Source organism: Scyliorhinus torazame, chromosome 1 (assembly GCF_047496885.1).
Source record: "Scyliorhinus torazame isolate Kashiwa2021f chromosome 1, sScyTor2.1, whole genome shotgun sequence".
NCBI lineage: Eukaryota > Metazoa > Chordata > Chondrichthyes > Carcharhiniformes > Scyliorhinidae > Scyliorhinus > Scyliorhinus torazame.
Window position 1 is genome coordinate 308,978,434 of NC_092707.1, and position 25,589 is coordinate 309,004,022.

The 25,589-nt window shown below is 45.9% G+C and overlaps 1 protein-coding gene across 3 annotated transcripts in view; it reads left to right on the forward strand.

The window, feature by feature from the left end:
- The window catches only part of fancl (FA complementation group L), a 103,530-nt gene that overhangs the window by 74,290 nt on the left and 3,651 nt on the right, over positions 1 to 25,589 (forward strand). For all 3 annotated transcript variants that reach the window (XM_072507816.1, XM_072507817.1, XM_072507818.1), the window contains 6 exons: positions 75 to 225; positions 1,272 to 1,355; positions 1,451 to 1,496; positions 1,611 to 1,692; positions 21,749 to 21,865; positions 21,993 to 22,064. In XM_072507816.1, the coding sequence (XP_072363917.1) occupies positions 75 to 225; positions 1,272 to 1,355; positions 1,451 to 1,496; positions 1,611 to 1,692; positions 21,749 to 21,865; positions 21,993 to 22,064 (552 nt within the window). The remainder of the gene's footprint in view (positions 1 to 74; positions 226 to 1,271; positions 1,356 to 1,450; positions 1,497 to 1,610; positions 1,693 to 21,748; positions 21,866 to 21,992; positions 22,065 to 25,589) is intronic.

Genomic DNA, 25,589 nt, shown 5'->3' on the forward strand with positions numbered 1-25,589 from the left:
CCACCTGCGCTACGCTCGTTAACCTTCTTTGCTACTTCATCAAATAACTCCGTGTTGCTCTTGTCCTTTTTCAGAGCTCCTTAATAAACCTTCACAGTCAGTTTCTGGCAGCACTGGAGTCACTGCAGGAATTCTGGGATGTTATGGATGAAATAGATGAGAAGACCTGGGTGCTAGAACCAGAAAAACCAGCACGGGCTACCACAACACGGAGAATTGCCATAGGTACATATCTTTTATTAAATTTAATGGATTTACCTGAATAGTTCTGAAATGACTTTGAGAAAAAAAAGAATGGTACAGATACTGATAAGCTCTTCAGCATTTCTTTTTTTTAAAAACTGTCATAGGAACACTGTATTAAACCCCACTGCATAATGTATTTTTAAGACACCTCCGACAAGACAATCTTGATTTTTGCTGCTATTGTTTCTGAAGTTGTGATATGAAAAGCTGATATTTGCTTAGCTTTAGCTCTTCTCTACTTTTGCTTCCACATCTTAAGTGAATGAAGGTTGTGACTCTAAACGGGGGGGGGGGCATCTAAATTGTCATCATATTTAAAACAGGAAAAACAATCTCCACAGTCCTGCCCCCTCCATGTTATCCTCATGTACACGGAAAAAAGATTTCCCCAACATGTTGAAGCACCAAGTACTACTCTCAATATTCAAATGAAATTATATTACCAAAATAAAATTCAGTCAGCAGAACAATGTCAATCAATATCTGTATTTTCCATCTGTTGGACGTTTGGATGGGGAAGAATAATGCTCACCATTGTTGTTCACAAAAATATAGGAGTCCAATTCTTAGCAGTAATTGGTAAAATTAATTCTATGTTGCAATGAAAAATTGAAATCCAAGTATTCTTAGCACTTGAGTTTGTACAAATGAAACATTGAAATTATTTCTAGTTTTCTGGCAGTTCTTAATTTAAAATACTGTGGTAGGATCAATAACAATTTTCAATTATATAGCAGCTTCAGTTAGTAAAAGTCAAAGGTTTCTCCACAGGAGGGTTATCAGAAATTTGACAGAGCTATATAAGGAGTTATGACAGACACCAAAAGCTTGGTCAGAGAGTGGAATGACTCCTCTAGAAATGCTTTACTACACTGGTTATTGTCCTTGCTTTCTGAGACAGCACTGTCAAAGTGTTGAAGATTACTTTGTTAAAAAATTTGTATTTCAACACGTTGGCCATCATTGTGCAATGTTAAGTGTTGCTGGATGGTTTATTTTGAATTATTTGTTCTTGGATTTCGTAGGCAACAATGTTTCAATAAATGTGGAAGTGGATCCCCGACACCCAAAAATGTTGCCTGAATGTTGCTTCCTGGGCGCTGATCATGGTATGTGATCCTTACGGATCAGAGATTGGATTTCCAATTTTTTGGCTTATTCATGTTAAAATTTAAAGAGGGTAACCATATTCATTTTATCCTAGTGGTAACTCCACTGAGGAATAAGCTGAACACCAACATGCATCTTTGGTAAGTAGTACTCAAATATTAGTCTCATCTTGAGTGCTTGCTGGAAAGGAATAGCCTTCATCGCCTAGTGGTTGAATAAAATCTTTGAAAATAAAGACAGTATGTTTTTTGCAGGTCTCCAGAGTGCACGGTGTTGCAAAATCTAAAGGATATGTTGGAGATAGATTTTCCATCTCCTGCCACCCATGAGAAGTCTGTAAGTTTCAACGAGAAAATGATAATCCAGTTTATCATTCTGGCTTTGTCAACTCTTAAAATATGTACATAGCTCCCATGGTGTGAAACATAAAGCAGTTATTGCTTTAAATGTTTGAAAACTGCTGCAGCATCGAAGAAATTTGTGATGGTACACAGAACTTCTAAATATTCCTACAAATGTTTGTTTAGGGGAGACATTTTAGAAATGCAGATGATGCAAAGTGAAAGCTGTTAAAGGCAATAGAAATGGTGTTGCATATGAAGAGACTACCCTACTCATTGTACACCAAAGTGATTTCGTTTTTGGAACAGTAAGAAGTCTTACAACACCAGGTTAAAGTCCCAACAGGTTTGTTTCAAATCACTAGCTTTCAGAGCGCTGCTCCTTCCTCAGGTGAATGAAGAGGTATGTTCCAGAAACATATATATAGACAAAATCAAAGATGCAAGACATGCAGACGCTGCGACAACGGATGAACGGCCATCACGTGACAATCGGCAGGCAGGAATGTTCCCTTCCAGTCGGGGAACACTTCAGCAATCAAGGGCATTCAGCCTCTGATCTCCGGGTAAGCCAAGGCGGCCTTCAGGACGTACAGCAACACAAAATCGCCGAGCAGAAACTTATAGCCAAGTTCCGCACACATGAGTACGGCCTCAACTGGGACCTTGGATTCATGTCGCATTTCATTCATCCCCCACCATCTGGGCTTGCGAAATCCTACCAACTGTCTTGGCTTGTGACAATTCACACCTCTTTAACCTGGGGTTATCCCTATCTTTGGATCTGTAAAGACTTAATTACCTGCAAATGCTCGCATTCAAAGCATTGTCTTGCATCTTTGAATTTGTCTATATATATGTTTCTGGAACCTAACTCTTCATTCACCTGAGGAAGGAGCAGTGCTCCGAAAGCTAGTGATTTTAAACAAACCTGTTGGACTTTAACCTGGTGTTGTAAGACTTCTTACTGTGCTCACCCCAGTCCAACGCCAGAATCTCCACATCATTTTTGGAAGTTACTACCAAACTTCTTAGTCTGTTATGAAAAATGAAAATGAAATGCAAATCGCTTATTGTCACGAGTAGGCTTCAATTACTGTGAAAAGCCCCTAGTCGCCACATTCCGGCGCCTGTTCGGGGAGACTGGTACAGGAATTGAACCGTGCTGCTGGCCTGCCTTGGTCTGCTTTAAAAGCCGGCGATTTAGCCCAGTGAGCTAAACCAGCCCCTAACAGCACCACCTCTGCCGTTCTCGCCGATACTCCACAAGTCTGGAAGTAGTGGCGGCACTGAGCATCTGGGGGCAATGGATAAAGGAAACACGACATCACTACTGCATGTAAATACCATAGTTCTTAAAGGACGTCTCGATATGCTACAAATACAACTAGTCAATTACGCAGATAGGCTGAGATTATTGTGCGTGAATGTGAAATGAATTTATTCCCATCCCTGAAAATATAAATGTATTATAGCTTGAACCTCGTAGCTAAACAAGCTCTCCCACTTCACTCTTACTTTCATCCTCATGAAACAGTGCACAGTTGGAGGGAACTTTTGAGCCTGGTGGCTCCGACACCTCTGGCTCCGACACCAGACTAATAAATTATACCCTGGGAAGGAAGACATTGCCTTCAGATGTGAATCTCTTTTGTGTCTTGTTGGCCAGAGGGGAAGTGATATTGATAGCTGGTCACTGATAGCTCTAATTGCAATGGTGCATGCAAAGTGCATGTTGGTTTCCCCAATCTTCAGGAACCATATTTGCAAACTATGGGTAGAATCTTACCAAAGAATGGTTAAGTGTCAGTCCAGGCGAGAAAAACAGAGTAAAACTTCTCGTGGAATCTGGAGTCTCTCAGAAAAGAAGAGTAGGCATGGTTAGTGCCGTCATTCTCCCCCTCCCCCCCCCCCCCCCCCATCAATATCCGCCTGCTCTCTCCTCCCGCCCACCACACGGATGACGCCCCCCCCCATGGGGCTCCCATTAAGGTCCTGCCCTGCCCTTGTACAGGTAGTGCCAACCTGTGCCAATGTACTACCCAAGCATGACCCTCTAGCTCTCTCTCCCCCCCCCCCCCCCCACCAAGGAGCTATACCTACTTTTAGTTGAAAGTAGTAAATTAGTACATTTAAATTATTTTCGTCGACCAAAACTCCAGGGAAGCCTTTCAGAAGTTATATTTATTGGCCTTCACTAAATATTTGACACTTCCTTGGATAAATTAAATTTTAATCTTGCCTACATGTGTTCTGGACAATAATGCTCATTAGACGCTGGGCTTATTTTCAGAGCAGTTCAGTAACTGAAAAATGACAAAATGGTGGATATAGAGTTCAGCACTCATTAAAAATAAATAACACTGTAAGACTATGCATCCCTCCTGTATATATTTTGTCTTCCTTAGAGTATTCATTCCTTACACTTGCCTTATAATTTGACAAAAGTAATTTTTTTTTGCCTATTAAACTTCTAGCCAGCCAGTGAATTGTGAACTGTTTTAAGCCCATTAAATTGTTGCTCTACTCAGTTGAAACCAAAGGCTTCTGACTATCATTTCATGTTAAAAGAGCGGAAGATAATTACAGATAAGGAAGCAATTTGGTCTTTCTTAGCTCATCCATCCAGAAAGATCCTGTAAGCCCGTCCATTGTAGCATTCAATTATTCCAGGGTTTTTTCCGCCTTTAACAGGAACTCTGTTCCACATGTTTAGCATCAGTGAAAAACAATTTCCGGATATCAGTTCTAAAATTATCTTTAGTAAGTTTCAGTCTGTGTTTCATTCTTCAGCTTCTGAAATTTAAAATAATATTCGGTATTTACTGTATCCGATCCTTTGGCCACCTTTTTGAACCTTTTTTAAAATCACCTGATGTGTTTCCTTTTTGGACTGAAAAACCCATGGGTGTGATTCTCCATTTAGGAGAAAATGTTCTCCCGCTGGAGGTGAATTGCAACCGGTTTACGATCCCTCTGGGAGCGGAAACCGATAAGCAATTCCATATTCCTTGCCATGCAAATTTATGCATGGCGTGGAGTACGTGGGATTCCCAAGGAATCCCGCTATCGGGCGGCCTGATAGCGGAGTCCTATGGCTGGCCACCCTGCAAATCAGCACTGAACCACCGCGGAGCAGCCCCCACCCCTGGATTGCCTGGTTGCTCCACCCCAACCCCAAGTATGGAGGGGGGGTGAGCTGACCCCCTCGGAACTCCTGTAATCGGGAGACCCTCCACAGGGATCCCTGTAATAGGGAGACCCTCACTGGGACCCCTGTAATAGGAGGACCCCCGCCTAAATGGAACCCCGATAACAGGGAGTGCCCCACAGGGGCCCCTGTTGTAGGGAGAGGCCCCCCCACAGGGACACCTGTATTAGGGAGATCCCACCCCTCTACAGGAAGACTTGTAATAGGGAGATCCCCTCACCATAGGGACCCCTGTCATAGGGACCCCCCCACAGGGGCCCCTGTAATAGGGAGATCCCCCCACAGGGATCCCTTTAATAGGGAGACCGCCCACAGGGACACCCCACTGGTTAACTGTCCTCACTCTGATGTAGCTTCTCTAGTAATTGTTTCTTACTTAAGATTTAAAGAAAAAAATGAAGACTTGCATTGATGTAGTACCTCTTGCATAATCCTCAGAACATTCTAAAGTGCTTCATAGTAAATTGATTACTTTTGAGGTGTTGTCACTTGGTATCTGGGGAAATCCGACATGGCAAGTCCCCACAATGTGAGAAATGATCAATTAATTAATCTATTTGCTGGTGTTGGTCGATGACTACATGTGTTATGACACCCTGGGCCAGAGCACGGTCAATTCCGGCCCGTTGACCTGGAGTTGCAACGCGGTTGAAATTAACTTTATTTTAAAATACCTGAGATCTTCGGCTACCCAATAACTACAGTCACCAGGTTTGTAAATTTAAACACCATTAGTTTTTTTTATTAACAGTAACTATAATTAAACAGGCAACAAATACAATTTATTAACTACTATCTAATCTCTAAACCCCCCCCCCCCCCCCCAACTCTCCCCACCCTCTATAACACACACACGCATGCACACACACAATAGAGTTGAAAGAGGGGTGAGAAATTATGATGAAAGTAAAAGGTAAGAGTCTTTCTTTCACATGGACATCTTCCAGTTAGTTTCTTATTCGGTCTAGGTTTTCGGATAGACATTGTCTTTTCTTTCAACATGCAGTGCTTTTCACTGTAGACTCACGGAAATAGCAGGCAGCCAGCATTCGAGAGAGAGGCAGCTTCTTCTTTCAGAGTCCAGAAGCTCCTGTCTTCAGACAGTAGGCAGGAGAGCAGAGGGAGAGAGAGCTGGAGGGTCTAGTGGTTTCACTGAATTCTCTCCGAAAAACCCCACCTATTGGGAACCAATCGCTGTTGGTTGCCGGACACAATACTGTCCCTGACCAATCGAAACAAATCCCTTCAGGTGATGTCCCGGAGGACTGGAGAATAGCCAATGTTGTTCCTTTGTTTAAGAAGGGTAGCAAGGGTAATCCAGGGAACTACAGGCCGGTGAGCCTTACGTCAGTGGTAGGGAAATTACTGGAGAGAATTCTTCAAGATAGGATCTACTCCCATTTGGAAGCAAATGGACATATTAGCGAGAGGCAGCACGGTTTTGTGAAGGGGAGGTCGTGTCTCACCAACCTGATAGAGTTTTTTGAGGAGGTCACAAAGATGATTGATGCAGGTAGGGCAGTGGATGTTGTCTATGAACTTCAGTAAGGCCTTTGACAAGATCCCTCATGGCAGACTGGTACAAAAGGTGACGTCACACTGGATCAGGGGTGAGCTGGCAAGATGGATACAGAACTGGCTAGGTCATAGAAGGCAGAGAGTAGCGATGGAAGGGTGCTTTTCTGATTGGAGGGATGTGACTAGTGGTGTTCCGCAGGGATCAGTGCTCGGACATTTGCTGTTCATAGTATATATAAATGATTTGGAGGAAAATGTAACTGGCCTGATTGGTAAGTTTGCAGACGACACAAAGGTTGGTGGAATTGCGGATAGCGATGAGGACTGTCAGAGGGTACAGCAGCATTTAGATCGTTTGGAGACTTGGGCGGAGAGATGGCAGATGGAGTTTAATCCAGACAAATTTGAGGTAATGCATTTTGGAAGGTCTAATGCAGGTAGGGAATATACAGTGAATGGTAGAACCATCAAGAGTATTGACTGTCAGAGAAATCTAGGTGTACAGGTCCACAGGTCATTGAAAGGGGCAACACAGGTGGAGAAGGTAGTCAAGAAGGCATACGGCATGCTTGCCTTCATTGGCCGGGGCATTGAGTATAAAAATTGGCAAGTCATGTTGCAGCTGTATAGAACCTTAGTTAGGCCATACTTGGAGTATAGTGTTCAATTCTGGTCGCCACACTACCAGAAAGATGTGGAGGCTTTAGAGAGGGTGCAGAAGAGATTTACCAGGATGTTGCCTGGTATGGAGGGCATTAGCTATGAGGAGAGGTTGAATAAACTTGGTTTGTTCTCACTGGAACGGCGGAGATTGAGGGGTGACCTGATAGAGGTCTACAAAATTATGAGGGGCATAGACAGAGTGGATAGTCAGTGGCCTTTTCCCAGGATAGAGGGGCAATTACTAGGGGGCATAGGTTTAAGGTGTGAGAGGCAAGGTTTAGAGGAGATGTACGAGGCAAGTTCTTTACACAGAGGGTAGTGGGTGCCTGAAACTCGCTGCCGGAGGGGGTGGTGGAAGCAGGGACGATAGTGACTGACGTTTAAGGTGCATCTTGACAAATACATGAATAGGATGGGAATAGAGGGATACAGACCCCGGAAGTGCAGAAGATTTTAATTTAGACGGGCAGCATGGTCGGCACGGGCTTGGAGGGCCGAAGGGCCTGTTCCTGTGCTGTACTTTTCTTTGTTCTTTGTTCCCCTCCAATCTCTTGAGTGCCATAAAGTTTGGAAACCTCTGGCCAAAATACAAAATGTAACTATTATTTTGACATCTTGAGTTCCTTACTTGCCTTTACGGTATGTCTCCATTAACGATCCATGGAGCAAAGACGACAAAATAAAATAAATAAGACCTGAGGGAATCACAGGATTGGCCCTGACACTGGGGAAACAAATGCTGCCTTGGTTTAACCTCTTAACCAAAAACAATGATGAAATATTACGCTTCCCCCGAGTAAAATTAATTGTTTTTTATGTGACACTTTTGTCAATATATACACTGTGTCATAGGTCAATTAGGAGTGTCACTCCCTCCAAAGGAGTGGAGGAGGTTGGTCACACAGGATCTGCCCCTTCCAAACTCAAGTTGCTTGATACTTACTAAGTTATGATTATACATATAATTCTCAGAATTATTTCTGACAATCGTTTATTTGATGTGGATTGGAAGCAAGACTTTATGCGGATTGCAAGTAAGACTATCAGGTCTGAGGTTTCTCAAGCTTATTTTGTCACCCTATTTGAAAATGGATGCAATGTTTCAGTCCATGGGTGCTTCCTCCGTGCCATTAGACACCCTCATTACGATTATTAGTACCTCTGATTTCCTTGCTCTTCTCTCTCAGCACTCTGGAGTAAACCATATATGTCTGTGGATGTGTTTATTTTGAATTATTTTTAGCGTTTTGGTATTTCCATTTCCTATCAAAAGCTGTTGATTTTGCTTAGCCTATCTTAAATTGGGGAGGAGATGATCAATTTGTCATTCTGATGAAATAATTTTGAAACTTTGTACTTATACAGTTCTCGAGTTTGTTTGTATATTTTATGGTTTTCACCTCTTGATACTGTCATGTGAGAGTACCTTTAAGAAATGGGTGTTAATCAAATAGCTGTAGTGTATTTACCTTTAAGAAATGTGTGCTTATCAAATAACTGCAGTGATGTCAGAGTGTGGGTGGAGCTGGGCTGTCTGTCTGCTTTACTTTCGTTTTTGAGCTGGCCGCTACAGTGTGTGTTTAGTTTAGTTTTCAGAGTTGGAACGGCATCCAGCCAAACAAGGTGTAATTTTGATCTCTCTGTATGCAAAAAAATGCCTTCAGATTACTTGCTAATTTAAAAGTAATGACTGCTCTCATTAGAGATTTTAAAACCTGATGTCTGTGTTAAGAAGGGTATTTGTCTTATGGATGTTGCTAGGAAAGATTATAGAGTACTGTATTCTTTGGGGGGAGTATTTGAGTTGATAATTGCTCAGATGTTTACTGTGTGGTTATAAAATGTTAACTGGATTCATAGAATAAACATTGTTTTGTTTTAAAAGTCCTTTAGCTCTCTGTTGCATCACACCTGTAGAGTGGGCCCTTGTGCTCCCCATAACCGAAATCTATAAATAATTGTGGGCCAGGTGAACTCCATGATATACTTTGGTGTTCTCTAAACCCTGGCCCATAACAAATTGGGGGCTCGAGGGGAATAAAAGTCTATCTTTCATATTGGATTAGCTTAGTGAACTTAAAGGCACTGAGGGGTGAGCATATTTGTGGTTGCTTTTCAGGTGTGATATGCCAGTTTAAGTAGGGAGTGTGTTGTGGACAATGGGTCTTTCAGAGGCTCTGACCTTTTTGAAGGTGGAGAAGGCCATATGCAGTACCTTACGAACAGAGACTAAAAAAGGCTTTTAGATTTTGCAAAAACATTGCAGTTAACGTAACCTGACACATGCGAAAAGAAGAGGTACCTTACGGTGCTACCTGAGCATTTGAAATTGTCTGAGATACAGTCTGGCCCATGAGAACTGGCAAAAATTCAGTTACAGATTAAACAACTGGAACATGAGAAAGAATTAAAACTGCATGAATACACAATGAGGGACAAAGAAAAAGAGAGAGAGGAAAGGGAAAAAGAAAGAGAGTTTGAATTTCAGAAAATGGACTTGAAACATGACAGTCAGATAAATTGGCGGATGTAAAGGGAAACGTACAGTTGGAGGATAGTGATGAGGATAAAGAGAAAGAGCGTCATAGTCGAAGGCTTGTGGGGATATATTTAAATATGTCCAAGCATTGCCAAGGTTTGATGAGAAGGAGGTAGACGCCTTTTTCATTTCATTTGAGAAGGTGGCTAAACAAATGAAATGACCATAGGACATGTGGGTATTACTGATTCAAACAAAGTTGGTAGGTAGGGCTAGTGAAGTGTTTGCATCACTATCAGAGGAGGTATCTGGAACATATGAGGAGGTGAAAAAATCCATCTTAAGTGCATATGAACTAGTGCCTGAAGCCTACAGACACTAGTAGATGGATAATAGACCAAACGTATGAAGCTCTCAGAGAAATTATATTTTTGGAGGAGTTTAAAAATTCAATTCCTGATGTAGTGAGAACTCGTGTGGAAGAGCAGAGGGTTAAAACTGCCAGGTTAGCAGCAGAAGTGGCAGATGATTATGAATTAGTTCATAAATCAAAGCTTGGTTTCCGACATCAGTTTCATGAGGGATAGAAACTGGGGAAAAGAGAAATACTCAAGTGGTAAAGGTAAAGGTGATCTGATGGGAGATAATAAGGAGAGTGTACCTCAGATTAAAAAAGAAATCCAGGAGGGTGGAAGAGAAATGAAAAGTTTCAAATGTTTTCACTGTAATAAACTAGGCCATGTAAAGTCACAGTGTTGGTGGTCGAAGAAAAGCACTGGGAAGGCTGATGTGATAAAACAGGATAAGACAGTGGAGTTTGTTAAAGTGGTAAAGGAAAGCCCAAGTGAAGCGAGGAGGTGCAAAAGATTGTACAGCCTGATCAAGAGGTGACTGATGAGAAGGTGCCAGATCTCTTTAAAGAATTTACTTGTGTGGGTAAAGTTTACTCGTGTACCAGAAGGAGTAGGTAAAGAAGTCACAATTTTAAGAGATACGGGACCTAGTCAATCTTTAATGGTAAGAGATGAGGAGTTATGTAGTTTGGGAAGAATATTGCCAGAAAAGGTGGTAATATGTGGAATTCAGGGTGAGAGGAGTAGTGTTCCATTATATAAGGTAAAGTTGGAAAGTCCAGTGAAGAGTGGTGAAGTGGTAGTAGGAGTAATAGAGAAACTATCTTGTCCAGGAATACAGTTTATCTTGGGTAATGATATAGCTGGATCGCAGGTGGGAGTGGTGCCTATTGTGGTTGATAAGCCAGTGGAAAATCAGACATCTGAAGTGTTGAAGGACGAATATCCTGGGATTTTTCCGGATTGTGTAGTAACACGGTTGCAAAGTCACAGGTTAAGACAAGAAGAGAAAGCAGAGAGTGAAGATAAAGTTGAAGTTCAATTATCAGTAATGATTTTTGATCAGATGGTTGGAAAAGAACAAGAACAGGTGGAGGGTGAGGCAGATATTTTTAGTTGAAGAAAATTTGTATCAGAAAGCATACACGGAAGAGGAATATGCGTGTATACTAGAATGTTATTACTGTCAAAATGATGTCTTGATGAGAAAATGGAGACCTTTACATCTGCAGGCGGATGACAAGTGGGCAGAAGTTCATCAAGTGGTATTGCCGGTAGGGTATAGAAAGGAGGTGTTGCGAGTAGCACATGAGGTACCAGTAGAAGGTTATTTGGGAGTATGGAAGACTCTAGCTAAAATCCAAAAACATTTTTATTGGAGTGGCCTACATAAAGCTGTAGTTAAAGTTTGTCGATCATGCCACAATATTTTACTTAATTTGTGACACTGAGGAAAGGACACCTCGCTGCAGGAACTGCTTGAGGAGGAGGAGGAAGCTGCAGCAGTGGAGTGTGCCCCAGAGGAGCAGGAGGCAGCCGACCAGGATGGAGAACCAGCTGCCCAACAGGCTGAGGAGGAGGTGCCAAGGAGGCGCCGCATGAGGCCTCATGTGCATTGGCAGCACCTGTCATCAGAAGACCTGCCGGACCGGGCATGCCGTCGGAGACTCTGGCTTAGCAGGGAGACAGTGCAACATATCTGACAGATCATGGCACATCTGGCACTGGGTGGTATGGGGAAGGACACCCACTCCCAGTGGCCGTCAAGATGACGGACTGCCCTGGGTCCAGAGGGTGATCGACGGGATGCATGTACCCCTACGAGCAGATGACAGTCTGCTCTACACAAACCGGAAGGGATTCCACTCTATGAACGTGCAGCTGGTGTGTGACCATCAGATGCATGTCTGCACCCGATACCCAGGCAGTGTGCACGATGCCTTCATCCTGGCATACTCGACGATTCCTGACATGTTCGAGATGCTGCCGCTGGGGTTTTTGGCTCCTGGGTTACAGGGATTATCTACTGCGGTCCTAGCTGATGACACCTATCCAGAGGCCACAGACCGACACGGAGACCCGCTACAACAACAGCCATACAGCAACCAAGAGTGTGATCGACTGGTGCTTCAGTCTCCTGAAGATGAGTTTCAGCTGACTGTACTGCTCTGGTGAGGCCCTCCAGCATGATGCTGAGAGGGTCGCCCGCATCATGGTGGCCTGCTGCGTCCTCCACAACGTCGCGCAGCCAAGGGGCAATGTGCTGGAGGAGGAAGAGGAACACCAGGCCTTGTGCGATGTGGCAGATGGGGATAATGGGCAGGACATGGAGCCCAGGCAGGCAAGGGAGACTGCACGACGTGTGTGCCAGGGCCAACGCGCACCGGATGATCGCTTCCAGGTTCACCACTTGGTGGGGGAGAAACAGGACGGCCAGGGCATGGCCATTGCATGTGCGGTGTCCACCGGATAGTGTCCCAGGAGCTCTCTTAACTAAAGTGCCCAACCCAGGTGAGTGTCTCTGGGATGGTGGAGGGTGTTGGTGATAGCTGTGACGGGAAATCATTGTCATTCTCGGACTCTGGCTCCGGGGTGCTGTAGCCACCTAAAATGGCTGATGCCCGATTAATTTGGCCAAAACCCAATATAAAATGGCTAACCGAAAAGGCTGATGGGAAAAGCAGCCAACAGGACACAAACGGACAGCTGCAGACAGAATAGCGTATTCGGCTCTGGGGAAGTCGGCCCAGATCGATACCTGCGACTATTAGCAGCACATCAACCCAGACATCTGCAGTTTAATCGGCTATCCCTGGGAACAATTGCAACATATTAGCAATTGAATGCCGGGCCAGACCTCTCGGCGCCAGCAGTGGCCGAAACAAAGACAGGTGAACGACCACCCCCCGATCGAGGAATCGCCCCATTATTGGAGCATATCGAACCCAGTGATTGGGAACAAGTCCAATCACTTGGGATTCAGGGTCAAGGTCCGCCCCGAGAGGCGGGAAGCCCCTGGCCCCTATAAAAATTCAGATCGCATCTTCTCTCCCTTCTTCTCCTGCTCGCAACCTTCGCAAGAACATCGACCAGAAACTAAGTTTGACTCCAGCGATCGCTACCCGATAGAGACTCCTAGCCATCGACCCGTATCAGCCTTTTGAATCCCGCAGGCCAGACCCAATTCGATAAACCATTCGTTTCCCTGACTTGGTGGGCCAGCCCCAAAAGTTAAGTATTGGCCAGTAGTGGTAGGTAGTGATATAGAAAGTAGGATTATTGTGTAAGTATTTTTTTTTAATTTTTTAAAATATATTTTATTGAAATTTTTTTCCCTGAGCAACATTTTTCCCGTTTACAAAACAAGCGAAACGATAACAATAACAAAACAGAAATGTTTTAACTTTTTAACAATAATAATAATAATATACAAGTAACAAAACCTCGTACTCTATTGACCTATACTCAACTAAGCCTCCTCCCCCCCTCCCCCCCCCCCCCTTCCCCCTGGGTTGCTGCTGCTGGTCATCTGTCTTCCCTCTAACGTTCCCCTAGGTAGTCGAGAAATGGCTGCCACCGCCTGGTGAACCCTTGAGCCGATCCTCTCAGGGCAAACTTTATCTGCTCCAGTTTAATAAACCCCGCCATATCGTTTACCCAGGCCTCCAGTCCGGGGGGTTTCGCCTCCTTCCACATGAGTAGGATCCTGCGCCGGGCTACGAGGGACGCAAAGGCCACGACATCGGCCTCTTTCGCCTCCTGCACTCCCGGCTCTTCCGCAACTCCAAATAGAGCTAACCCCCAGCCTGGTTTGACCCGGGCCTTCACCACCTGCGAAACCACTCCCGTCACTCCCTTCCAATACCCTTCCAGTGCCGGGCACGCCCAAAACATATGTGCGTGGTTTGCCGGGCTCCCGCCACACCTCCCACATTTGTCCTCCACTCCAAAAAACCTGCTCAATCTTGCCCCCGTTATGTGTGCTCTATGTAGCACCTTAAATTGAATCAGGCTAAGCCTGGCGCATGAGGAAGAGGAATTTACCCTGCTTAGGGCATCAGCCCACATACCCTCCTCTATCTCCTCCCCTAATTCTTCTTCCCACTTTCTTTTTCGTTCGCCCACCGACTCCTCCCCCTCTTCCCTCATCTCACTATAAATCTCTGACACCTTGCCCTCTCCGACCCACACCCCTGAAAGCACCCTGTCCTGTATCCCCTGTGTCGGGAGCCGTGGAAATTCCCTCACCTGTTGTCTAGTAAACGCCCTCACCTGCATATATCTCAAGAAATTCCCCCGGGGTAACTTATACTTTTCCTCCAGTGCTCCCAAGCTCGCAAAAGTCCCATCAATGAATAAATCTCCCACCTTCCTAATTCCCAACTGGTACCAGCTCTGAAATCCTCCATCCATTCTTCTGGGGCGAACCTATGGTTGTTCCTGATAGGGGACCCCACTAGGGCTCCCCGCACCCCTCTCTGTCGCCTCCACTGTCCCCATATGTTCAGTGTTGCCGCCACCACCGGGTTCGTGGTGTACTTTTTCGGTGAGAACGGTAGCGGCGCCGTCACCAGCGCCTCTAGACTCGTCCCTTTACAGGACCTGCTCTCCAGCCTTTTCCACGCCGCTCCCTCACCCTCCATCATCCATCTACGTATCATTGCCACATTGGCGGCCCAATAATAATCTCCCAAGTTCGGTAGTGCCAGTCCTCCTCTGTCCCTACTGTGCTGAAGGAACCCCCTCCTTACTCTCGGAACTTTCCCTGCCCACACAAAGCTCGTAATGCTCCTATCTATTTTATTAAAAAAGGTCCTGGTGATTAAAATAGGGAGACATTGAAATACAAATAAGAACCTCGGGAGGACCATCATCTTAATTGCTTGCACCCTGCCCGCCAGCGATAAAGGCTGCATGTCCCACCTCTTAAAGTCCTCCTCCATTTGTTCTACGAGCCGTGTCAGATTAAGTCTGTGCAAGGTTCCCCAGCTCCTAGCGATCTGAATCCCCAAGTATCGGAAGTTTCTTTCCACTTTCCTTAGCGGTAAGCCTTCTATCTCTCTACTCTGGTCCCCTGGATGTATCACATATAATTCACTCTTCCCCATGTTTAACCTATACCCCGAAAATTCCCTGAACCTCCTCAAGATTCGCATAACCTCTATCATCCCCCCCGCTGGGTCCGACACGTATAGCAATAGGTCATCCGCGTATAACGAGACTCGGTGTTCTTCTCCCCCTCTAGTCACCCCTCTCCATTTCCTGGAGTCTCTCAGCGCCATGGCCAGATGTTCAATTGCCAGCGCAAACAACAATGGAGACAGCGGGCATCCCTGTCTTGTTCCCCTATATAATCGGAAAAACTCCGATGTATGTCGACCTGTAACTACGCTTGCCGTTGGTGCCCCATAAAGTAGTCTAACCCAGCGAATAAATCCGTTCCCAAACCCAAACCTCCTTAACACTTCCCATAAATACTCCCACTCCACCCTATCAAATGCCTTCTCTGCGTCCATTGCCGCCACTATCTCTGCCTCCCCCTCCACTGAGGGCATCATTATCACCCCTAATAGCCGTCGCACGTTAACATTCAATTGTCTCCCTTTTACGAATCCTGTCTGGTCTTCGTGCACCACCCCTGGGACACAGTCCTCTATCCTCGATGCCAGCACCTTTGCTAGCAGTTTGGCGTCCACGGACGCCACCGTGAAATAGTGAAATAGGTCTATAGGACCCACACTGCATCGGATCTTTGTCCCTCTTCAAAATTAGCGATATCGTCGTCTCCAACATTGTCGGGGGTAGTGTCCCCCCTTCCCTGGCCTCATTGAATGTCCTCGCCAACAACGGGGCCAACAAGTCCACATATTTTCTGTAGAATTCCACCGGGAACCCGTCCGGCCCCGGGGCCTTCCCTGCTTGCATGCTTCCCAGTCCCTTAATAACCTCGTCCACCTCAATCGGCGCCCCCAGGCCTGCCACCGCCTGCTCCTCCACTTTCGGGAACCTCAACTGGTCCAGGAACTGCCGCATCCCCTCCTCTCCCTCTGGGGGCTGAGACCTATACAGTTCTTCATAAAAGGTCTTAAACACCTCATTTATCTTTCCTGCCCTTCGCACAGTGTCTCCCCTTTCATCCCTAATTCCTCCTATCTCCCTCGCTGCTGTCCTCTTTCGCAGTTTATGCGCCAACAGGCGACTAGCCTTTTCCCCATATTCATACCTCCTCCCCTGTGCCTTCCTCCACAGTAGCTCCGCCTTTCTGGTGGTCAGAAGGTCAAACTCGGTCTGGAGTCGCCTCCTCTCCCTGTACAGCTCCTCCTCCGGGGTCTCTGCAAGTTCCCTGTCCACCCTTAAAATCTCCCCCAGTAATCTATCCCTTTCTTTGGCCTCTGTTTTCCTTTTGTGGGCCCCAATAGAAATCAGCTCTCCTCTGACCACCGCTTTTAGTGCTTCCCAGACCACTCCCACAGGGACCTCGCCGTCGTCATTGACCTCCAGGTATCTCTCGATACACCCCCTCACTCTTGCACACACTCCCTCATCCGCCATCAGTCCCACATCTAATCGCCAGAGTGTTCTCTGCTCCCTGTCCTCTCCTACTTCCAGGTCCACCCAATGTGGGGCATGATCCGAAACCGCTATGGCTGAGTATTCAGCTTCTTCCACCCTAGAGATCAACGACCTTCCTAAAACAAAAAAATCTATCCGGGAGTACACTTTATGGACGTGGGAGAAGAAGGAATACTCCCTAGCCCTGGGTCTAAGAAATCGCCATGGATCCACTCCCCCCATTTGGTCCATAAACCCCTTAAGTACCTTGGCCGCTGCCGGCCTTCTTCCAGTCCTTGAGCTGGATCTATCTAGCCCCGGGTCCAGCACCGTATTGAGGTCCCCTCCTAAAATCAAATTTCCTGCCTCCAGGTCCGGAATACGCCCCAGCATCCGTCTCATGAACCCCGCATCGTCCCAATTTGGGGCATACACATTAACCAACACGACCTCCATTCCCTCCAGCCTACCACTCACCATTACATATCTACCTCCACTATCTGCTACGATGTTCTTTGCTTCAAATGCTACCCGTTTCCCCACCAAAATGGCCACCCCTCTGTTCTTTGCGTCCAGTCCTGAGTGGAACACCTGTCCCACCCATCCTTCCCTTAGCCTAACTTGGTCTGCCACCTTTAGGTGCGTCTCTTGGAGCATAACCACGTCTGCCCTTAGTCCTTTCAAATGCGCGAGCGCTCGGGCCCTTTTTATCGGTCCATTCAGGCCTCTCACGTTCCACGTGATCAGCCTCACTGGGGGGCTACCTGCCCCCCTCCCGTGTCGACTAGCCATTACCTTCTCTAGGCCAGTCCCATATCCCGCCTCCGCGCTCCCGCTCGCTCCCCCAGCGTCGCATTCCGCCCCTGACCACCCTCTCTTTAGCCATTTCCTTTTGGATTTCCGCAGCAGCAACCCAGTTGTTCCCCCCCCCACCCCGCTAGATCCCTATCTAGCTTGATTGCTCCCCCCATATCACTTCCGTAAGTCAGCTGACTTCAACTGACCCTGGCTACTCCTGCTCGCTCCTCGACCCCCCCCCGGTGTGAGGGAACTCCCATCCGCCTTGCGCCTGTTTTCCCGCCTTATTCTTTCTGGCGCGGGAACATCCCTTTACCTGACCCGCCTCTTATGGCGCAGCTCCCTTTCCCCCCCCCCCCTCTCCTTCCCCATTCTCCGACTATGTCCCGCCTCTCCCCCCTCACTGGCGCCCACATTTCCCCAGTGTCCCCCCCTCTTCCCTGTTTACTTCTCGATTAACTTTCACCATCCCATTAACAAAAACAATAATAACAACAATAACATTTCCCTGCAGCATCAGTCCCTCAGTTCCGGTCCAGTTTCTCTTCATTAATGAAGGACCATGCTTCCTCCGCCATCTCGAAATAATAGTGTCTCTCCTGATGCGTGACCCATAGTCTTGCCGGCTGCAGCATCCCGAACTTCACCTTTTGTGCAAAACCTCTTTGGCTCGGTTGAAGCTCGCCCTCCTTCTTGCCACCTCCGCACTCCAATCCTGGTAGATCCTTACCACCGCATTCTCCCATCTGCTACTCCGCACCTTTTTAGCCCATCTCAGGACCTCTTCTCTGTCCTTAAGGCGGTAGAATCGCACGATTATCGCCCTCGGTGGTTCTCCCGCTTTTGGTCTTCTCGCCGGGATCCGATTTGCCCACTCCACCTCCATGGGGTCCGCAGGGGCCTTAGCACCCATCAGTGAGCTCAGCATCTTACTTGCGTACGCTCCACAGTCCACTCCTTCCACACGCCCGGGAGACCTAGTATCCTAAGGTTCTTCCTTCGCGCTTCATTTTCAAGGGCCTCAATCCTGTCAGCACACTTTTTATGAAGTGCCTCGTGCGTCTGAGTCTTGACCGCCAGGCCCAGGACCTCGTCCTCAATACCTGACACCTGCTCCACCACGTGAAGTTCAGTCTCCTGGGTCTTTAAAGTCTCCTTAAGCCCCTCAATTGCCTGTAACAACGGGGTCATTACCTCCTTCTTCAGCAGGTCCACGCACCGTCTCACCACCTCGTCCTGCTCAGGCCCCCATGTCACCTGTGGTTTCTCCGCCGCCATTTTGTTCCACTCCCTCTGACCTGCTGGTTGCAGATTCTTCGGGCTGCAGCCGCCGCCGCTGGTTTTTTCCTCCGTCGTTCGGGGGGGACTCCCTTCCCTCGCGCCTCGCACCGGGTTTTTCGGCCGTCCAAGTCCCCGTTGGGGCTCTTAAAAGAGCCCGAAGTTCCATCGGAGCTGGAGCCGCCGAAACGTGCGGCTAGCTCATCCCTGCCGCAACCGGAAGTCCTGTAAGTATTTATTGCTGTACATAATAAATGACCGTTGTTTCAATCTTATAAGCGGTGTGCTGTCTTATTAATCATAACTCGAGCTTGAACCACGTGGCGGTATCAGAAAGATACCTGGCGACTCGTGAGCAAAGGTGACATAATCAGAGCTAATTAAACTAAGGCTAATAAGAGCAACAGTGCCCTACGTCTCGGGTGGAGGGCTGGCACCAGAGCTGCTCTCAGCGCCCGTGCTCGGCTCACAGGGGGACTCCGGCTGTGGCACTAGCTGGGGGCGGAGGATACATTATGGACCCGCTCCATCTCCAGCAGGGGATTAGACCGGGGCGGCAGGGGGTGAGGGTGGGTGTGAGGGGGGTGAGTGATGTGTGGGGCTTGTGTCAGGCGGGTTGACACGCTTGTCACGGGGAACCGCAACTCAGCAGGGTCTCACTTCCTTGCTCGTGGCCGAACTCCACCCCGGTGACTTCCCTTTCCTCTGGGCTGCTGACCACGTTCAGAGCCCTCTGCTCTGCCATGGCCAGGGGCCGCAGGTCTGAAGGTCCCCCTCCAGTCTTCTCCCACTCCCGGCGGTTATGGCCTTCTGGGTGGGGTCAGGACAGGACAGTGTTAGACAGTCTGACACATGCAGCCCAGGGAGTGGATAGCTGGTGGCCTAAGTGGCCAGGGCATCTGGCCGTGGCAGCCTGCATGGGTGCTGGCATGTGATGCATGGTGGGGTTCTGCCACCCTCCGGGTTTTGGGGGTGAGGGGATAGGGTCACAAGTGTGTGCGACGGGGGTTAGTGTCAGGGGCATAATGTTGCCTACTCATCCTGGTGCCCTGAGGAGGTAATGCTGTTTTTTCTGGCACAGGTGTTTGGTACGGTCGGTGTTCCCCCTGCGCTGACCGGCTCTGCCACCTGCACCAGTCACGGCAAATGGCCGCGGCTGGCAGCCTCCTTCCTGGGCTGGAGTACAGGGTAATCCACCACGTGGGGTCTCCAGTTCATGTCGCGTGGGGCCATGCGTATTGCTGCCATTCTTTTGGCTGGAATGGTGTGTGTGTGTGGAGTGAAGTGTGTATATGCAGCTGCAGCTTGTCAGCCTCCTGAGTGTAAATCGCGAAACAGGCAAAATCGCTAGCCCCTCAACAGTAGCGGAATCGGGCCAGATGCGGCACCAGTTTTGCTGCCGTGGACTCCACAAATTCTGCGCCGGCGTCAACACGAAACGGAGACTCCCGCCCCATTTCTTTCCTCTGTGGCCTCTGCACTGTAAATCTTTATTTTCTCTATCCCACTTTTACTGTATGAATGTTAAAGGGGCAACACTGCAATCTCCCTCCCGCATTTGAGTGTGTGCATATTGTAAGGATCCTCCTGTTAATTGCTGCTTGTTCCTCGTTTATTCCCTTTATTTTTTTTTATTTGGCTTTTGTAATTTTTGTATTTGGACAATTACTGGGACCTACACCTTTAAGATGGACTTCACCTTTAATTAAAAAAAAGATCCTGCAGGATATCCTGGCATCGGTGATGACCCATCTTGATGGACTTGCCTGTCGACCATTGAGCTGTTTACTTTGCCGGATTCTGAACTGATAATCTATGCTGATTGGTGCTGACTGTTCTGGAGTCTTCTGCCAGGGACAGGAAGGCTTCATCTGGTTTTTAGTTTTGTTTTGATCAAGAAGCTGGAAGACCACAGCCCTGATCACTCTCTTACCTGATGGATTCTGTCTAAAGGTTCAAAGTAAAAACTTTTCTCCTTCTACAATCAGATTGACCTGCAAGGAAGTTCAGTCCAGCAGCAACTGCAGCCAGAGCCAGTTGTTTAAAAACCCTTTGGGGAACTCTTGTTTTTCCTCAGTAAAGCGAGGGGACATTCTGGAGGAATTGGAAACAAATAAGAATTGCAAAGGCCTGCGGCTCATATTCTGAGTGATCGCCCAGGTTAGTAAAAGTGTGAAGTGACTTCCCAGAGGGAAGACTACAGTCTGAGGATTTGGACTGAATGTTGCAGCCAGAAGATCCTCGTTTACTATCCAACTGGTGGTTCTCAATCACTCCGTGTCCTGGAAGGACAGTCAGCTGAAAAAACAACTTCAACATACAAAGCGAGGACACATCTTCCATTCCATATTAATCCTCTTTTTATTTTCCCCCTTACTCTAAGTGAGTATGCCTTGTGTGTGTTTAGGTAGAGGGAGGGAGGAAGTTGTAGATTAGCTTGCCATTATTATATTGTAATTATTGCATGCCTTATCTATTGTTGTTATAAATAAACGGTTGTTGTGTTTGCTTCACTTACAAATCTGGTGCCTGTAGGTCATTGGAGCAGCCAAGGGTCAAAGATCTCGGAAACTTTATACAAATTATTGGTTAATTCACTTGTGTTGGGACTCCGGGGCCTGTAGGGCTGGAATTGACTGCACTAGCCCAGGGTGTTGCAACAATGTAGACTAACCCTTCGATTTCATCCCATCTTGAGTTTGCTGTGGGGTTATTACTAGAAATTGAATCACACCAAAATCGAAGGGATGGGAAATATTCCACCGCTTATAAAAGAGAAATGCAAATCAAAGCACCATTCTGTTTACGGTTTGGTGGTAAGAGGAAGAATTAGTGTGATTTATATTAACCCTCTTCCTGTCTGTCGCAATAGACATTTCTAAAAAATCGTTCTTGGACACCTGCTACTATTAGATCTTGCTGAAAATCATATGCACAAACCAAACTGGTTGAAAGTAATAAATGGGAGAACGGTTCAGTTGGGGTGTTCTGCTTGGTCCTCTTGGCAAAACCAAGGTACTGTCCTTGCTGCTTGGGAGCTCGGGGAAGGATACAGATAAAGTCGGTGCATTTTAAACTTTGTAGTTATAAATTACTACATTTAGTAGGGCGACCTCCTTATCTGGAATTTATAGTACAGACATTGTAGACAAATTCCCAGAAGAAACCATTTTTTTAACGGCAATTATTTATTTGGCAGAGTTTCAGCATGGAATGTGGAATTTGTTACGCATACCGACTAGCTTCATCCATACCAGATCAAGTATGTGATGACCCTCGTTGTGGACAGCCGTTCCATCAAGAGTGCCTTTATGAGGTGAGTAAACTTAAAACACATTTTAAAACCTAACATTTACAATTTCTGTTTTTTTTTGTACTGCATGATGTATCCTAACATACACCTCACTGTATTTTGATAATTATTGAAATGTTCAACTCTGCAGTGGTTACGAGGGCTGCCTCACTCTCGACAAAGTTTTAACATCATCTTTGGAGAATGTCCTTACTGCAGTAAGGTAAGGCAAATTAATTATAATGGGCTGAACTGTATGATTCCTTAATTGATGTAAAGCATCCAAACTAATTCGTGAGTAAGTTCGCCAAAAGAACTAGCTAAAATTCTAGGCCTAAAGTTAGGGTAAATTTGCAGCTTCCACATTCCTAATATAAAGCCATACCCAGCAGGAACACATATTAACGAATTATGCTGATGCAGCCCACAATGTTCCATTCATTAAAATTAATGGATGAAAAATTGTAGGTTTCATCTGTACAAATGATTTCCTAATTAAGTGCATCATGTGGGCACGGGTCCTATATCGAGTACATACAAGTGGAAATTTTACCCTTTAGTTGATAGCCTTCTCTGGGGAACGACCATTTTAATCTTTGTCGCAAAAATGGTGAAATATGGTCAATTGTGATATTCGATAGGGGAAAATGTTCACAGGGATAACAAGGCTGAAGGGAATCTTCTGATGAGAATCTAAAGATAATTGCCTGAAAAGCATATTCAAAAGACATCTGTCCTTCAATTTCCAGCTACTTGGCAGAACATTATAAATACATTTTCAACGCATTTCACGGTATCGGTCTATTATTAAAAATGACATGCTTTGCCTTCAACTTTAAAATGCCTCTTGAAATCTCAAGTAAGCAAGACGTAGCCCCCTTATTATATGCACTGCTTTCAATTTCTTCCTGTGGTGCGCAATGAGACCTGTTTATGATGCCCATTTCAATTATTTTTCTGTTCGTGGAGAATACTAACTATACTTCTTTGTCAGTTACCTGAAAATCAGTGAGGTTTTGCTTACCTAGTACATTTGTAAATTTTATAATCCTTCTGCAACTCTGGATTTATAATAATATATTTAATTATTTGATTTCTTTGCTGTACAAAGACAAAAAACTGTCTGCTCTCTTCAGTCTACCATAAAGTTAAATGGACATCAGTCTGAATTTTAACTGCATGTAGACTTGGATTTTCTTTCTAGAGAGCCATATATTCTTGATGAATATTGAAAGGGTGTGGGGAATAGAACAATGGGATTTATTCAGACATCTCCGCGCAACCTAGCACTGGAGTGTGATCCCAATAGAGGACTGGGAGTTTGGTGAGTTGAGGGAATCTTAAAATCACTTTCTAAAAATCTATTATTGTTTGTTATTTAATATTTAACGGCAAGTACCATTTTTAATTCTAAATCTCACCCAGGGACCCAAGCAGGTAGATGGACCCAAGCAGGTAGATGGAAGCTATCTGCTGGGGAGTAGATGTAGATTGTTAATTAAGGGAATTTGCTTGAACTGTTTTTCTGTACCTGAGCTTGGGTAATCCCTGTAGTTTCAGAACAAATACATTCAGACATCTCAGTGCGACCTAAACAAAATGATGAGAATTTGGTGAGTTGAGAGGGTGTGGCCTCAATAGGATGCTGGAAGTTTGGCGAGTTTAGGGAGTTTGTTGAGGAGGTTAAGGGCGGTGCTCTTTGCTTTTTCTAACTTTTTTCATCTTGTAAGAATGGCTCTTACTTTCTGCAAGGTTTGGTGAGTATCTGGTAAGTATCCGATGAGTGGTTAAGGTCTATTCCTAAGGCTTAAAATAGCACTGAAATTCAAAGTAAGGTTAATAGAATACATAAAAGAAAATAAATATTTGAAAAAAATAATTAAGTAGCTAATTAAAAATACATAAGGATGGCAGTACAGATGATGTGTCGTGACTGCGGCATGTGAGAGCTCACGGATACCAGTGTGATCTCGGGCAAACACGTCTGCAGTAAGTGTCTGCAGCTTGAAGAGTCATTGAGCTGGAGGTCAAGCTGCAGACACTGCAACGTATCAGGGAGCAGGAAGGTTACCTGGACACTTCATACCAAGAGACTGTCACACCCTTAGGATAGGTCTTCTGATTTAGAAGCTGGTTAAGAACAGGGTGATGTGACTACAAGTGAGACAGATAAGCGGACCCAGAGGGCAGGAGTTACAGCCTCTGCAATTGTCCAACAGGTTTGAGGTTCTTTTAGCTTGTTTGGATGAGAGTGGAGGCTGCAGGGTGGATGAGCTGACTGACCATGGCACCGTGGTACAGGAAATCATTCAACTGTGGGTCCCCATGCTGGGGTCTTAAAAGAAAAGGCTAGTGAGCTAGTTAATGCGTTGATTTAAATTTTCCAAAATTCTCCAGATAAGGGGAAGGTTCCATCAGATTGCAAAATAGAAAATGTAACCCCTTTATTCAAAAATGGAAGGAGACAGAAGGCATGATACTACAGGCCAGTTAGCTTAACATCTGTCAGGTAAAATGTTCAAAGCCATTATTAAAGATGTTATAGGTAGGACACCCAGAAAAAGTCAAGCCAATCAGGTAGCATCAACACGGTTTTGTGAATGGGAAATCATGTTTTACCAATTTATTGGAGTTCTTTGAAGACGTTACATGTGCCGTCAATATAGGGGCTAGCTAACAGGGATCAGAGAGTAGGTATAAATGGGTCTTTTTCTGGTTGACAACGTATAACAAATGGTGTGCCACAGGGATCAGTGCTGGGGCGTCACCTTCTTACACAAAGGCCCCCCCACCCCCATGGTGGTTTTTCCGGCAGCGGCCTGCCTTTGGCCAGTTGGTTCCCCAGCAGCGCAGCCGGCGAGTCATGGAAAACTTCATTGCCTTCGGCAGAACCGGATGATCCTGCTGCCAGCCAATAGCAGGCCACCTCCACCGCTGGAAAAACCTGCCACGGGGAAGCGGGGGGGTGTATCCTATTTAAGACAGATGAGAATTGTTTTTCCCTATGGCCTGTGAGCCTTTGGAACTCTGTTCCTGAAATAATAATAATCTTTATTGTCACAAGTAGGCTTACATTTACACTGCAATGAAGTTACTGTGAAAAGCCCCTAGTCACCACATTCCGGCGGAGAATTCAGAATGTTCAAATTACCTAACAGCACGTCTTTTGGGACTTGTGGGAGGAAACCACAGAGCACCCGGAGGAAACCCACACAGACACGGGGAGAACGTGCAGACTCTGCACAGACAGTGACCCAAGCCGGGAATTGAACCTGGGACCCTGGAGCTGTGAAGCAACAGTGCTACCCAGTGTGCTACCGTGCTGCCCAAAAGAGTCTTTGAATATTTTTAAGGCAAAGCTAGATAGATTCTTGATAAACAAGGGGGTGACAATTATCAGGGAGTATGTGAGAGATTACAATCAAAGCAGCCATGATCTCATAGAATGGTGGAGCAGGAATGAGGAGCTGAATGACCCACACTTGCTTCTAATTCTTACATTTGTATGTTCATATTAGTTCAGCTAGTATGCGAAGAAATGTTTTTTATTCTCTTGTAATGTTCAATATTTTCAGTGCTTTGAACTACAGCGCTCTCCATCATGCAGCACCAATACACTGTGTTTTAAAATAATAGTGGGATCTTAAAAAGGTAAAAATTCAATTAGGTAATCAAAGTTGCTCATCATAGTTTTGGTTTTGTCTTATGACACAAGTGAATTCACATAGCTTTTTAATTTATGTCAAAC